The 15,413-nt window shown below is 53.8% G+C and overlaps 1 protein-coding gene across 2 annotated transcripts in view; it reads right to left on the reverse strand.

Annotated features, from left to right (window-relative positions):
• Window positions 1-15,413, reverse strand: part of PEBP4 (phosphatidylethanolamine binding protein 4) — a 209,446-nt gene that overhangs the window by 984 nt on the left and 193,049 nt on the right. The window contains exons 5-7 of one of the 2 annotated variants that reach the window (XM_029937609.1): window positions 12,467-12,512; window positions 10,110-10,223; window positions 9,564-9,625 (exon numbers count right to left, since the gene is read on the reverse strand). In XM_029937609.1, coding sequence (XP_029793469.1) covers window positions 9,579-9,625; window positions 10,110-10,223; window positions 12,467-12,512 — 207 coding nt within the window. In that variant the 3' untranslated portion in view covers window positions 9,564-9,578. Of the gene's footprint in view, window positions 1-9,563; window positions 9,626-10,109; window positions 10,224-12,466; window positions 12,513-15,413 lie in introns of those variants that run through there. The other variant, XM_029937600.1, reaches the window with a different exon arrangement.

A 15,413-nucleotide genomic window follows, 5' to 3' on the forward strand; every position in this document is an offset into this window, starting at 1 on the left:
ATATTCCCACACTCTGTTTCCCAAACACCGGGCCTCAGGCACCCTCATGATTGCCAGCTACAATACAGGATGCCCACTTTAACTTAAATTTGAGATAAACAATAAATAATTTGTAAGTATGTCCCACATATTGCATGGAACATACTAAAAAATTCATTCCTTGTTTATCTAAAATTCATATTTAACTGGGCATCCTGTATTTTTTTATCTTTTCTCATAGGAGGTAAATCTACTACACTTCCCTGGGTGGAGGGAGTGCTCAAGGAAGAACTTGCCTGGAGCAGAGCTAGGCAGTGGACAGGTGGAGGAGTGCAGTCTTTAATGCACAGGGGTGAGGGTGGCAGCCTAGAATTCCTCTCAGAGCTGCCATTTACCTGCCTGTGGTCCTCTGTCTGGACCCACTACAGACACTTTTTTAAAGTTTATTTATTTATTTTGAGAGAGAGTACGAGAGCAAGGGTGGGGGGCAGAGAGAGAGGGAGAATCCCAAGCAGGCTCTGTACTGTCAGCACAGAGCCCAACGTGGGGCTCAGACTTACCAACCATGAGATCATGACCTAAGCTAAAATCAAGAGTTGGACTTAATGGACTGAGCTACCCAGGCACCCCCACCCTCTACCCTTTTTTAACAAGTCAGAAAGCAAGTCCCTTGATGTGTGGTTACTTCACTTATCATCCCCCCTCCCACCCCCCAGGGGCTGTTTGCATTTCAAAGAGGTTTTAAAGGAAAACAAAAGTGTTTAATCCAAAGAAACAAGCCAATAATAATGATAATGCAAATAATAATAATAGTATAGTGCTTCCTATGTGCTAGGAACTCCATGCATATTCATACACTTAATCCTCGTAAGGGGAGACTATTTTTATCCCCGCTGCACAGATGGGAGGATGGGGTACAAACCAGTTCCGGTGGATGGAGGAAAGGGCCTCTTCAGGCTCCCTCAGGTCCTATCTGCTGACTGTATGCTCAGATTCAGGAGAGGTGCTGGGCCCTGGGACAGCCTCTTCTGGGGGTAGGCTGCTGCTGGGTGCCAGGTGGGCGACTGGCCAGGAGGGGGCGCGGGGAGGCACCGGCCTGGTGGACGTCACACCCAGGGAGCCTGGGAAAGTGTGTGCAGGTGTGTATACCTGTATGCACATGTGTATATATGCATGTGCAAGCCAGGAAAAGGGCTCATGGGTGAACTGGTGTGTGGCAGGCATGGGGGCAAGGGGGCCTTTCCCACTGAGCAGGGCAGGAAGAACCCTTGGTGGCCAGGAGGGAATTGAAAGTCTCATCACGAGATCAGGGCAAGTTGGTTGAAGAAATCCCCTGCACCCTGAGGGAGACCTTGCTCCCCTCCTGCAGACTTTGCCCTCCCCTAGCTCAGAGAACTTCTGTTGATTGAGCTTGGAGTGCCCTTGGAGACTCACAGCTCCTTCCTGGCCACATGTCTGACAATGCTGTGGTTCTTGGGCAGCTCCTCAAACCAGCCCCTGTGTTCCTCAGGAGAGCGGGTACAGGCCACTGGCTGCTAGCCTCCTGCTGCCTCCTCCTCTGGCTTGGCCATGACTCCTCACACCCCCGTTTCCTGCCACAAAGGGCAAAAGGAACTGACCCTTCGCAAGTTCTAGAAGGAAGAGGGGTGAGTCAGTCCCTCAGGGGTGTGTGTGTATGTGTGTGTGTGTGTGTGTGTGTGTGTGTGTAGAGATGGGGAGCTTGGAGACTGTGGCGTCATGGTCACCATTTGGAGGAAAGTCCCATCCTGTATGGCACTGCTTGGGTCTCAGAACTGCAGAGAGATGGCTGCTATCCAGGAAGAGAGTGGTACTGTTGGTGGTGCTCAGGCCACTCCCATTGTACCCTGGGCCCACCTAGGATGGGTTCTTCCTAGGTCCAGGGCAGGGGTGGTGAGGGCACTGCAATGAGCTCTGTGGCAGAGGGGAGAAAGGAGGCGGATGTCTGATGCCTATTTCCTGACCCACCCAGTGGCTGGGGCGGGGCTGCTGCACGTGATGTGCCCATTGTTCCCTGCACAACCCTAGGGCACACCGGTCCCATTCCGCAAAACTAGAGGCTGATCTTTTACCCACTGGTTGGTGCTGATAGGGAAGATGTTGGCCATGAAGGATGTTAGATGTTACTGATGTTCCACAGATGGGCCAAGAGGAGTGAGTGCTGGGGAAGCTTGCTTAAAGCCGTGGGCGGGGGTGTGGGGGGGGTGGTTCTGAGCCACCACTGTGTGCCTGGTCACTCTTAGGCAGTATCTTCAACACCTGGGAGAGTGGTTCCAAGCTTTCAGTTACTCATCCTCTGAGCTGGAGTCCCAGGGGCAGCAATGGCTGGAATGTGTGGTAATCGCCCTGGGGCAGGTCCTGCAGTCACTCTCTGCCCCCAGCGTCCCCAGTCTGTGGGGGACTGAGACATATTCTCCTAGTCCAGTCCCTCCTCCTTGGAGGACTTGTGGGCACGGGATGGGAGGCTCCTCTGCTAAAAATGTGCAAGCTCTGGGCTGAGAGGAGACTGACAGCCCAACAGACAGCGGCCGCCTGGTGTCTGCCAGGCATGGGAGTGCACGGGATGGAGGCCCTGCTCCTGTCCCCAACCGGTTAATAATACGGGACAATGAACCTTGGACTAGTAACAAGTTAGGCCTTCTCAGGGTGACCTTGGCCAGCAGCACAACTCTGCAGCTGCTGGCGGATGGGGTCCCATCCCTCGCCTTGTCCCTGGTCTCTTTAGCGAGCCCACTCTGAAGTCTTCCCAACAGCACAGGACAGTGTTCCCCGTGTGTCCTCGCTGTAGCCAAGGGACATTTCCCACCTGGCTTGCCATTTGGTCCTTAGTGGGTCCTCAGGTGTTTCCTGCTCAGCCTGCTCAGCCTGGGAGGCCTCCATTCGGCTGGAGAACAAGGGGACGGGGTCCTGAGACTTGGGCTTGGGTTCCTCTGAGCTGTTTTGTGAGCTGAGCTGCTGGGGCCTCTATGGGCATGAGCTGCCCTGTCTCCCAAGGCGGGTGAGCTGTGTGTGACCAAGGTGCCGCCCTCTTCCCTGTCCCCCACCCCTGACTTTCCCTCTAGGGGACAGTGGCCCTGAAGAAAAAACAAAAATTGAACTCCAGCCTAATAACCGCCCCACCGAGTGCCCGGCTCAGGTCTGTAATTTGTCTGGCTCTTCTCAGGGCTGGCTGCAGTGATAGAAGCACTGATGCCTTTCCGCTGAGATTAATGATGTCCTGGCAGTGGTAGGCGGGAGGCCTGGGCCTCTTATTTTTTGTGCCACTAAATGACATCCAGAGACTTCCACTCAGGAGCTAAAAAGCCCTCGTTCCATCACATCCAATTACTCCTGGAGAATATTTGCTGAGTGGCTGATCCTGCTGGCTTGAGAGGCATGGGGCAGATGGGACCCCTCTGACTTTGGTAGGAGTGAGAGGGTGAGGATGCTGGGGGGTTCCAAGGTGGGGAGCAGTTACCCAGCTCCTCTGGAGCACTTGGGAGGATGGGAGAGTGGTGGTACAATTCCTAATTCCCTGGGGATATAAATCACCCAGGATGCCTCCCTTGGTCCTGGAGCTGGGGGGTGGGGGTGGCAAAGGGAGCAAAAGAGGAGTCTCAAAGCTGTCATTTTAGGCGTCCAGTGCTATCTGCTGGTGGCGGCTGTCTGGAACTCTGGGTGAAATTTGGGGATTATCTGTGGTTTCCTGATGAGCTGTTCAATACTGCTTTGGACGGCTGATGCTTGGCTTGAGGGGTGTGCTTCCCAAAGAGGGCTGCCTGCGGCCCATGGAGGTTGCAGGCAGTTCCTAGCCAAAGTGCCTGTCTTGAGAGTTGCCCAGGGTGGCTTCATCTGGGCAGCTGCCAGGACCCCCCCCCCCAACCCGATCTGCCAGGTGGGTGGGGCCTTTGGAGGCAGCAGAGGGCTGCCTGACACAAGCCCACACAGTGATTCAGGGGCTGGGGTGGGGGTTGGTTCTGGGGCCTGGCCAGGTGAACCACCATGGGAGGTCATGGCAGGGCGGAGGGGCTGTTTTGCAGTGGGCAGTGTGTTTGTGTGTGTCTGTGTGTGTGTTTGGGGATGGTCTGCAGGCAGGGTGCCCTTCCTTCTATGTTTACCTACACCATGTACTTTTAGCTCACTGCCACAAGGCCTGTGGATTTTCTCCCAGCCTCAGTCCCTCCACATCAATTCTTCCTCTGGTAACACTGCTTGGAATTCTGCTGCCTTGGGGCGCCTGGGTGGCTCAGTCTGCTAAGCCTCTGACTTCGGCTCACGTCATGATCTCATGTTCGTGGGTTTGAGCCCTGCATGGGGCTCTGTGCTGACAGCTCAGAGCCTGGAGCCTGCTTCTGATTCTGTGTCTCCCTCTCTCTCTCTGACCCTCCCCAGCTCATTCTCTGTCTCTCTCTGTCTCAAAAATAAATAAAAACATTTAAAAAAAATTAAAAAAAAAGGAATTCTGCTGCCTTCCTGCCCTTGGCCTGTGCTTTTGAACATTTTCCCGAAATGTCTATTGTCTCAATCACCCATGGTGCCCCTCAGGCCTTTAGAGGCTGCAAGCAAGCCTTCAACCCCACTGTGGGGCAAGTCTCAGCCCATCGCTCTTCTCTGACCCCTGTGGGTGGGTGGCTCACTCAGGAGCTGCTCAGGTCAGGTGTCTGTGGTGCTGAGGAATGGGTTATGGCTGCCTCGTCCAGAACCCAAGGACCCTTCTCTCCCCCTCCCAACACATTTTGCAAGGTGCAGTCTCTCTGTAGGCTTCCGAGGCTGCCTCAGTGAGATGAGACAGGTGTGGCCCGTTAGGTCCCCTGGTGCTGTGGCACCATCCTGGGCTCACCGTCTTGGAGAAGCTTCTGGAACAAGCTGTGGCACGTCACCTTGTGGGGCAGTGAGGGGATTTCCCCAGCTCACTCCAGAGAGGAGCTCAAGGCTGTGAGGCTGGCTTGTGACACCTCTCGGCCAGGTGGCTGAGGTGCGGCACCACTCAGGCCATGGCTCTGAAGGAGTTTTAGTCTCTACAGAGTGCTTGGCTACTGCCTTCTCCAGGGAGGGGGTGTGAGGGCAATCAGGACTCCAAGAGGGACTTACTCTTTCTTTGTCCCTACACCAGGGCCCAGGTGGTCTGTGTGAGGGGACAGGAAATATGGGTAAGTAAGTGATAGGAGCAAAGAGCCTTGCCCCACAAGTCAGAAAAAAGGTAATTTGCTTTTAACTGTGGACTCTTGGTTGACCAAGCCACTCATTGTTGTGGGTGTCAGTTTCCTTATTCGCCTGGAGGAAGAAATGGCCACAGTCTTGCTTGCCTCACAGGGTCCAGCCAGGGAAGAGCAGGGCAGGTTGGCAGAGAGGCTGGGCACAAGTGGTCCTGCCTGCCCCCCTGGTGTTGGGACAGAGAGGATGTGAACGCCAAAATTGTCATTTGTGGACATGGTGTTCCCAGAGGTGGCTGTCTTTCCAGGTGTTAAAGGAAGTTGAAGATGACTTGAATATGGGGGTGTGAGAATGTGCAGGGGTGTGTGTGTGTGTGTGTGTGTGTGTGTGTGTGTGTGGTGCTCGTGAATGTGCATATGTGGGTGTGTCTCATACACAAACATCCTCATTGACTGAAAGTTCACAGAGGGCTGAGCACAGGGACAGGTGGTAAAAAGGAAACATATGGCAGAGGTGAGCTCTTCCCTCAAGGAATTTATAGTCTCGTGGTGGAAGTGAGACCTGTGCAAATGAAAAATGATTGAGTAATACAAAAGAGATAAAAGCAGGTGACTAAGGAAGCAAAACCAAGGGTTACTGAGCATGTGGAGATGGACAGCAGCAGGGGAGTGCAGAGTCCAGTTGGCTGAGATAAGACTTCCCTGTGGGAAAGTGTTACGGGCCCATCAGCAAGACTGGTGTTTGGGGGCCCCGGGCCACTAGGCTTGGGGAAGGGAAGAAATGGTGTGCCTCGATCAGCAGGCAGAGGGGGAGCGTGGTGGGCACTGATGTGAACTAAGCAGGAGGAGTTAGGGGGTATAGTACAGAAGGATGCGTGGGATGTGAACCAACACTATCTGAGGGCCCTCTTCAGACACGGCCCCCCAACTCATTCAGTTGGTTCCTCAACAACGTGGAAGCCTGCTGCTGAATCCATGGCTGCTGTGAGGCCAATGCGGAGGCAAACCATCATGAATCACAGATGGGCCCAGAGGCCAGAATGGGCTTTGGGCATACAATGTGGAGGGGAGAGGGATTAGAGCTGGGGGAGAGGGGTTGAACAGAGGTACAAGTCCAGTGTGTTATAGGTCCAAATTTAGGAAGGGGCAGTATGGCCTTTGGGACACATGCCAGTGAAACTGGGCCAGCCCTGGTCAGAGAGCATTAGGCCAGGCTCTTTCAGCTTTGCTGTTGGTCCCTGTTTGGGATGTGGTCACGCTCGAGCTATTTATTTAGGGAACCTCCACCAGCTCTGTGAACTCCAGCTGTCCACAGGGCTACACTGGGTGACACCATACATCCATGAGAGCAGGGACCTGGTCCACATGGCTCACTTCTGTAACCATGGCACCTAGAACACTGCCTCACATATGGTCGGCACCTACCATCATCCCAACGAGTGCAGAGGACATGTGTGAATCATGCCCAGCATGGAGGCAAAATGGCGGGAAGAAGGAGCTGTGTAAAGGCAGGAGGAACAGGAAGGCAGGATTTCCTAAACTGGAAGGAAGTTGGCTCCAAATGCCCTTCCAGGGCCTATGTTGTGGTCCTAGCAGACCAGTATCTGATTGAAGGCCTCTACTCAGAAGTGTGTGCAGTTGGATGGGCTCTTCAAGATTGGTCACTTGCTCCCTGCACTTGTCCCGCAGAACTCTGAGGTGGGGGGAACTCAGTAAGCTGTTATGGGTCATTCAGTGGTAGACCCAACTAGTCCAACCCCTTATCTTGATGATGTAGGAACTGAGGCCCAGAGATGTGAAGTGGCTTGTCCAAGGTCACACAATGGATGTCAAGATCTTCCATTTGCTGACCCTATAGATGTTGCTTTGAGGTCACAGAATAAAGAGAAACCCTGGGGAGGGTTTCAACCCCTGGCACTGAACCATGTTCCCCACCCCCATGTTCCTACAAGTTCAACTAGAATAATGTTGCACGTGCTTCTCATCCTAAGCTGTCATCCACCGGGAGGAAAGGACCCAATAGGACTGGCTCAAGTCAACTACCCTTCATGGGTGCCTCCCTACCTGGCTCTTCCATACTGACTTTCCTCTCCCATCTCTCAAAGCTGTTCCTGCCTGTGCATCCAGGAAACACAAGTGGCTGGTTACAGCACACATACCGTAGGACTCCCCTGTCCCTCGAAGGATACCTTCCCACGGAAAGAAAACTAGACCAAAGTGACTCCCAGGGCCTGTGTTCCTTGGCTACATGTCCTGGCCTCCCCGGGGGCTGGTTCAGCCTGGGGCTCCAGGGAGTCCCCAAGCTCTGTGCAGGTGCTTCGGAGAGTGCCAGGCCTTGGGGTCCTGACAATGTGCAAGGGCGGCTTCTCCATTTACCATGCCCCCTGGGTTCATCTGGGCACTCATCTCCATATCTCTGGTGGTCTCCTGTGCCCTGTTCCTCTCCGGTCTGCCCACCGCTCCTGTGTAGTCACCTCTAAAGCCGGGCTGTTGTGTGTTACGTTTCCTGTGGGCAAGAGCCACTGGTGCTTCATGGCACCCTCCATGGTCATGCCTCTGGGGTACTCCTTCTTACTTTTCAGAAATATTCGTTGCACCTGTACTTTCTGCAGCCCAGGGCTCCCTTTCTCTTTCACTCAAGGATTCAAATGCCCTCCTTCTCCCAGGCCCAGCCCATGCCACACTGCTTCCAAGTAGCCTCAGGGCCCTATACATTTGTAGATCATCTAGATCCAACCCCTCATTTTCTAGATGGGGGAACTGAGGCTCAGAGAGGGTAGTTGAATTGCCCAAAAGTCAAGTCACTAGCTGGAGATTGGAAAAACAGATTTCCTCACCCTGCAGTAAAATACCTTTGCACTCTTCCTGGCTGAAGAGCTTGTATCTTCTGGGAGGGAAGGAGATCTTAGGAAGGTATGGACTATCCCTAAATCCACTTGATCTCCCGTTGTCCTTACAGCCAGAAACACACAATTAAGTGCTTAATTATAAGCTGCTCTACATTGTTATTTAAGTGTTTTCAAAGTAGACTGTAAGCCCCCTGAGGGCAGGAACATTCCCTGTGTTATGGGATCCTATCCTCTCCTAAGCCCCTAGCACAGTGCTAGACACTGGAAGTACACCTTGTGGGACTGGTACCTGGCCTGGCAGAAGCATTCATCTGGGAGGATGATTTTCCCACCTCCCCTTCTGGCGGCAAGCAAAATGGCACAAAAGTCCAGGAACCCTGCCCAGATGCAAGTCTAGTTCCTGAGTTTTCACGTAGATTAAAGCGGGGGGGGGGGGGGAGTGTGCTCAACGAACTGTGGTTTTGGCAAAGATTCAAAGGGACTAATAATGGGTGTCAGGCTGCATAGGTTTAGCGCTTCCTTGCCTGCTGCCAGTGTCATGGGAAGGGCACACCAGCCACTGTGTTTTCTGGAGGACAGGCTCAGATGGAACCTGAGGACCCAGCCACGGTGGAGGGCAAGTGTCTTTGCTGCAGGCACCTCCCTTCTCCCTTTGCCCCCTTTCATGTTCCTCCTGGCCTCACCTACTGCTCTCTCCTTCCCCCTCCACCCTGCCCCCCTCAGAAAGCACTTGATCTTGCTGAAGGCTCCTTCAGTGGACAGTTGGAGCATTATCCTAGCCCAGGGTGTGGGCATGGTGATCTTGATGTCTTAACAGTGGGACTCAGGCACTGCCTCCCTTTGCAAGCCTCAGCCCCCAGAAAGCACAGTGCCTGGACTAGTATAAGGGGCCTCATGAAGTCTTAGGTGACAGGGATCCAGGGAACTGGAGAAATTCATCTTTGCTTGGGCAAGATACATTATTCTTTCCCTTTTCTCTTTGTATCCAAATTTGACAGTGTGTCTTTGGGAAAGTAGTTTAAAACAGATTTCCAGATTGGCAAGATGCAGAGGGCACCTGGGGAGAGTTCACCAGTGGAAAGGTTGCACCAACTCTGCTTTCGGGGCAGCCCAGAGCCTTCTGTGATTGGTGGCCCCTGCTCAGCACACCTGAAGGCCTCCTTCACGCAACCAATGCGTTTTGGGGCTCCACTTTCTGCTCCCCTGGGGCCTTTGGGCAACAGGCTTGTAACAATACCTTTCTTGGCTTCCCAGTGGGTGGAAGTTGGTCAAGGTCACTGGGTGAGAGCAAATGGCTGATGACATCCACCCGCCCACTCACCTTCCTGCCAGCCTGGGGGATGTGCTGTTTGCACTCTCAAGATGGCATTTGTGGGTTCCACATTTTCTTCCCTTCCTCCAGATGGCGGAGGTGATAGAGTGCACAGAGACTACTTTATTTCCCATTTTCATGGAGAGAAACCTAAGGCTCAGTGAGGGGTCATGGCTCACACAGGGTTAAGGCGAGTCGCCTGAGACATGGCAGTGTCCACATGTCCATCAGTCTTCTTTCCTGCTCCCCAGCTCCAGTTGGAGGGGGACAAAGGCCACCTTCAGTTAGTCACCATGAGGCTACAGGGAGTGGGTCCTCTCCAGGTTGCCAGAGGGCTGCTCGGAGAAGCCAGGGGAAGGGGCATGGCTGGGGAAGATTTTGCCCCACCACGGTGGCAATATTGGGCAGACAGAGCAATTAATGACCAATGAAGACAGACTGGCAAGGTGGCATTCCAGGGCCCTCTTGCCCAGATAAGGCTCAATTACAGCACACAATTACTTGCAGAGGTGCTGTGGGGTAGCTGCCTGTACATGCCATTCGAGGCTGAGTGGGGGAAATGGTTCTCTCCCTGGTTCCACACCAACTTAAAGCCACCATCCTGGTCTGTGGGACTTACTTAGGGTGAGGGGAGACCACATCTGATGTCAAAATCTTTAGGAGGCTCATTCCAGTCTACTCCCAAGAAACACTACCCTTTGACTCTGCCCTCCAAAGCTCATGGGTAAGGAGTCAAGGTCCCCACTTCCCCATTAATGAACAAAGCATCTACTTCCACCCCCGAATTTACACTGGCTTTGACAGATGTGAAGGCCTTACCTCGAGTTTTGTTTTCTTTGGAATGGAGAGAGATGTTCTGTCCTTCCTGAAGGTAGATGAAGAACTGGTAGCGGTGGAAGCCACTTCTTGCTGGTGGGGAGGGAGGCTGGTAGGCTAGGGGCAGAAGAAGGACCGAGGGTGGGCCCCACTCGCCACTGAGCCCAGAGACCCCTGGCTCTTTTCTCTCAAGATAATTCTTTATGCCTTTCATGGTCCCCAGTGAGTCTCCTGGGGTCCCAGCTGGGGCCTTACCCACTGCCAACGATTAGGATTTATCTTTGGCAGGATCTCATCTTCAGTAGTTTCCTTTAGGAAACACTTTATTTTGGGTGGTGGTGGGAAGAGGAGGCAGAGGTGTGGGCTGGTTGAAGGTCTTGGGCACCAGTGGGACTCCTGGGCCTTTCTTGGCTGGTGAGTGTTGGTGTTACCCCTTTGCTGTTTTAGTCTATCCTGATAGATTTCCTGCCTCAAGAGAAACCCATCTTCCTCTGTGAGAGTGTTTGGCAGTGGAGTTTTATTTATTTTTTCAGCATTTCCTTATGAACTCAATTCCCAAAGAAGCCAATTTCTTGGCTGGATCCGGAGGATCTGGAAGTGGTTACGGGGGTGGGTGGGACTCGGTTCAAAGGTTTGATCATGGAAGTGTAGGATCTGGGTGCTCAGGGCCCTAGGAGCCCACTCAGGCTCTTCCGGAGGAGAAGGCCCATCTCCCTCACTTATGCCTTTGGTGGAGGAGGCAGATCTTTTTCTGGGGGAAGGAAGGGGTAGTGGGGTGGGGACATCTCTCATTCTTTCCCCAAGTCTATGCAGGGGTTTTATGGGCCAGACTTTTGTGGTTGGTTCCAGTTGGGCCTCCTTCCAAACTGTGTGCCTCTGCCTCCTCCCCTTCACCTCATCTCCCTTTTCAAAGAGCCAAGAATCTTCCTGGGGGTGGGTGGGGATGGAGAGCTTGCAGTGAGGATGCTCGTAGGAGGGAGCTTGGTCCTTTATGGCCACCTCCCTCTACTGGTCATTAGACAAGAGCGACTCAGTCTTTGGCACTGCTGGAATTGTTCCTCATTGTGCACTTCCGGCCACTGGGGTCTCCAGCATGCTCCCAGCTGGGGAATTCCTGACTATTCATCTTTCGCTGAGTTTTTGATTGCAGATCTGATACACGTGTGTGTGTGTGTGTGCGCATGCTCAAAGGGTGTGGCACATGTGTGTGTGTTCAGAGTGAGCATAACACAGGGGGTGCCAGGAGCCATGTGAGTTTGTATGACCTGGGGTCTGTGCTGGTGCAGGGGCGAGTGCTGGGAGAGCTGGTGTGGGTGTTCACGGAGGCTGTTTTGGAGGGTCTCTGTCAGTGTGTGTGCAGATGAGGGCCACTGTTTTTTCACCCACACTGCCAATGCTGAGAAAGACTTCAGAGCATAGGTGGACACCCAAGTGTGTCTTCATGTGCATGGTGTGTGGAGGGCAGTGTGGTCGGGTCAGCTTTTAGCAAGGACAGTGGGTGAGTGGGGTGCCAAGTACACTTGAGTGTGGGCACGTTCCATGCTGCCCATGACTCGTGTCCGTGATTCTGTGTGCATAAGGCTGTAGTTGGAACTCGCTGGTCCAGTGCAACTGGAAATTTATCATCAGGAGACATGGAGACTGAATCCTGCTCACTAGGGCTTTCCTGAAGAATCCCGCCTTCAACAGTAGAGGTGAGAGGTTATGAGGAAGAAGGGAAGGAACACATCACATGTTGGTGCCAGGTCCTGACTAAGTGCTTTCCCTTGTGACATCTCCTTAGTCCTCACCATGACTTGGTAAATGGGTGTCATTGCCATTTTCTGGATGAGGAAACTGAGGCTCTGAGAGGTAAAGTCAGGAGGACAGTCAGTGGTGGAGCTGGGATTTGAAGGCAGGCCTGTCTGACCTGTGTTGCTTCACAGAACCTCATGGTTCTCATTCATCTTCTGCTCAGCCCTCTCCAGGAGGTCTATGGAGCCCTGTGCAACAAGACCACGTCATGGGACTGGGTACAGGGGAACACAGGGAGGCAGGCAGAGGGAAGAGAGTGACCTGCCAATCTCTGCCAGGAGAGCAGTTATAGTCACTCTCCTGAAGATGCTTTCCTTTCACACTGGTTCCACCCCTTACTTGTCATGAGACATGGGACTGTGCCTCAGTTTCCTTCTCTTTAAAATGGACATATTGGCGGCAGTGGCCTCAAAATGCAGTTGTGAAGAAGACAGAGCACGCAAGTACACTCCTGGGCCGGCGCTTGCACGCTGTGAAGTCTCAACATTCAGTGGCTTCATTATGGTTCTTGTGGTCCTCCCCATGGCCCTGGCTGGGGCAAGAGGTATTTTGAGGGTCGTACTCACCTGACAGCTCCTGGCCCTGAATCTTCCCTTTCTTCATATCAGTGCCCTGAAATGAGAGACAGACTCAGGTGTGGGAAGCTCCTGGGGCAGCCGAAGGCTACGCGGGCACACTTTGGTCCAAGTGGGTTTTGCTGACTTCTTTTTCTCCCTGAGGGAGTACGATGGAGGGGTAGGAACATGAATGGCTGCTCCTGAGAACTGGCTATAGGGTTTGGAAGGGTGCCTCAGGGGGTCCAGGGAGAGAGGACAGATGCAGACATTGCTGAGAGTGGCCTGGGGGTGAAGGATGGACCCCCTGAACATGAGAGGACACTTCTGGAAGGGTGCTCCCATCATCTGTGCCCCTAGACTGGTCCCAGGACACAACTCTGCCTGTGGGGTCTGGTCAGATCTGGGGTGGGGGCTGACAATCCTCACAGCCTTGCTAAGCCAGCCAACCCTCTCAGGGTCTCTTTTGGGCCTTTAGAATATTAGGCCAGTGGCTGCCTGAGTAACCAGAAGGGCAGGGAGGGTGGGAGGAGGCTGGACCGCTGATTCTGAGGCAACTCCTTCCCCACCCTTGATTGGACTCAGCCCACAACCTCTGGGCAGATTCTTTGGCCTCAGTTTCCCTCTTCTTCCTTCCCCTCCCTTTTCCTCTCTACTCCGCGTCTGTGGGATAATGAGGCGATCCCTGGGGCGGGTGCTAATTATTGTTTGTGCAGGACTGGGAGATGCTCAGATGAAAGGGACTAGAGCAGGGCCCCTGGGTCTGTGCCACAGCTCGCGGCCCCTAGGTGTGGGGTTTTATAGCCTTAATGATGGTGATTAGCATGGCTCTTCAGGGGCTCTGCCAACACCTAACTGTGCCCTGGCCATCTTTCCAGCAAGCCCTCCTGAGGCAGCCTCTGGTCCTTCCCCTCAGAGGTGCTCAGGATGAGGGTTTGGGAGCGGGGAGCTGAGAGACCTCCTCTCATTTCTCTGCAGAGACTCGGGGTCAGCTGGGTGACCCAGCCTCTAATGCCGGTTCCTTTCTACACAATTAAAGCCCCTCTCCCCTCCTTGAAGCCCCTTGATCTCTTCCCCTTTGGGCTGTAGCTTGTCCACCAACTGTTCTCAGAACATCCCCTTCCCCAGACCCGTCCTTAGTTGGGAGAAAGGGCAGAGGACTGCACGGGGCCCCTCCATCTTGGGCCCCCTTCCCACTTGGGTTTCCTCGCTCCGAGCAGGTGAGTGAGATCTCTGTCCTTTGGCACCCTTCCAGCCCCCTCAAGAAGTCTCGGAGCATCCCAGCAGCCTTCAAATTCAGTCCCTGAGACAGCAGGGCACATGCCAACATCTCACAGAGGTGCTCAGGATGAGGGTCTGGCCGGCTCTGCTTTGGCTGGCTTTCAGCACGGCCCCTAACTCCCTCAGTATCAGGGCCTGTCTTACCCAGGGCTGGCAGGGGGCCCAGATGTGGCCAGGGGTTGAGAAGCTAGGGGGTGCTAGGGTAGAGAAAAAGGAGTTGGGGAACGGAGGCCCCTCCCCTGATTCCCATCTCTCCCAGGAGAGGATGTGAGGGCCCAAGCCTCAGCAGCCACTCTCCCAAAATAACTCTGTCGGCTCTAGCACCACTGAGAGATGGGGGCTAAGCCCAAGGCCGCCCAGCCCAGCCTGCTCTGGCTCTGCACTCCCAGCCTCCCCCTCACTCCTCTCCAAGTCAGCACAGCCAGCGGTTTGTTTAAACAAAACAATAGCAACCTAAGCGGGCTGTTTCTTTTCACTTCCCCACAGACTTGGGTCCCACCCAGAGTGATAAACAGGCCTCTCTCCTCGGTGTGAGTGCAGGCAGGGGTGAGGGTGGGGGCTGGGGCCTGTAAGGTCAGGGAGTTTGTGCGGAGCAGCATGGAAAGTCTGATCTGTAGCCCTGATCAGGGTGGAAAGGCTCTCCTACCCCTCCCTTTCACTCCAGGGAGTCTTTTCTCATCAACCCGGGCCAGCTTGGCAGACACCCGCACACCCCGCCGATTCATTGACTAAAGCCAGCAGCCCTTCCTGCCTGCCTCCCCAGCGGAGAGCTCAGCTGAGATGGCTGCTGGGGGAGCGGGAGCAGAGGGCATTGCTGGCTTTAGAGTTTTTAGGGTCTCTCTGGAGCTTGTTATGCAGGAGGCACTGGTTCCTGGAAGGAAGAGCAGGGCCGGAAGGCTCTAAGGAAGGGCCAGGCTGTAGAGGCGCCCCTGTAGAGCCTGTGGTCAGTGTGGCTCCTACGTACTCCAGTTGGTAGAAAATGGGCATAAACCTTCCCCCACTGGTCTGTCCTGCGGGTGGGTAAACTTTCTACCATATAATCCACACATGGTAGGGGCCTTAGGAAACCAAATTCAAAGGATGAGAAAGTTGAGAATCCAAGGAGCTCAAACTGCTTGTCCAGAGCCAGAGAGCAGTGAGGGGGAGAATCCAAGAATATTCCAGGAGGAAGGGGCCTTAGACTAGCTCAGGATCTTGTGTCTTTTGGCCTGCAGTGCCATCCTATGCTTTTTGTACAGCATCATGATGACCCTATCACTTCTCCAGGAGGCACTGTTTAGGATGACTATTATTAAAATACACAGTTACCACGTGGAGGGCTGGGGTCACAGTGGAAAGAATGAAATGGTTGCCTATGCTCCGCTCTCCAACCCCATAAGAAATCATGAACCCTTCTGAAGTGTCCTCATAGATTGGGGTACCACAATTAGCCCAAGATGACCTTAGAAAGCTGGACATCTCTGGGGATGGATGAGATTCTGGAATATTTCAGGGGTGGGGGATGGGGTAGGTGGTGGGAATCTATGGTTCTGAGCACTTCCTAGGGAGGCAGGACTGAGTCTTGAAGGCCCGCAATGAACCTAGCATTTGAGGAACAGATCCCACACCTGTCAAGCCTGAGCAAACAAGAGCTTGGAAAGAGAGCCTGCACTGAGGAAGGCGCTGCTGAGAGGCCCCG

This window comes from Suricata suricatta, chromosome 1 (genome assembly GCF_006229205.1).
Source record: "Suricata suricatta isolate VVHF042 chromosome 1, meerkat_22Aug2017_6uvM2_HiC, whole genome shotgun sequence".
Taxonomy (NCBI): Eukaryota; Metazoa; Chordata; class Mammalia; order Carnivora; family Herpestidae; genus Suricata; species Suricata suricatta.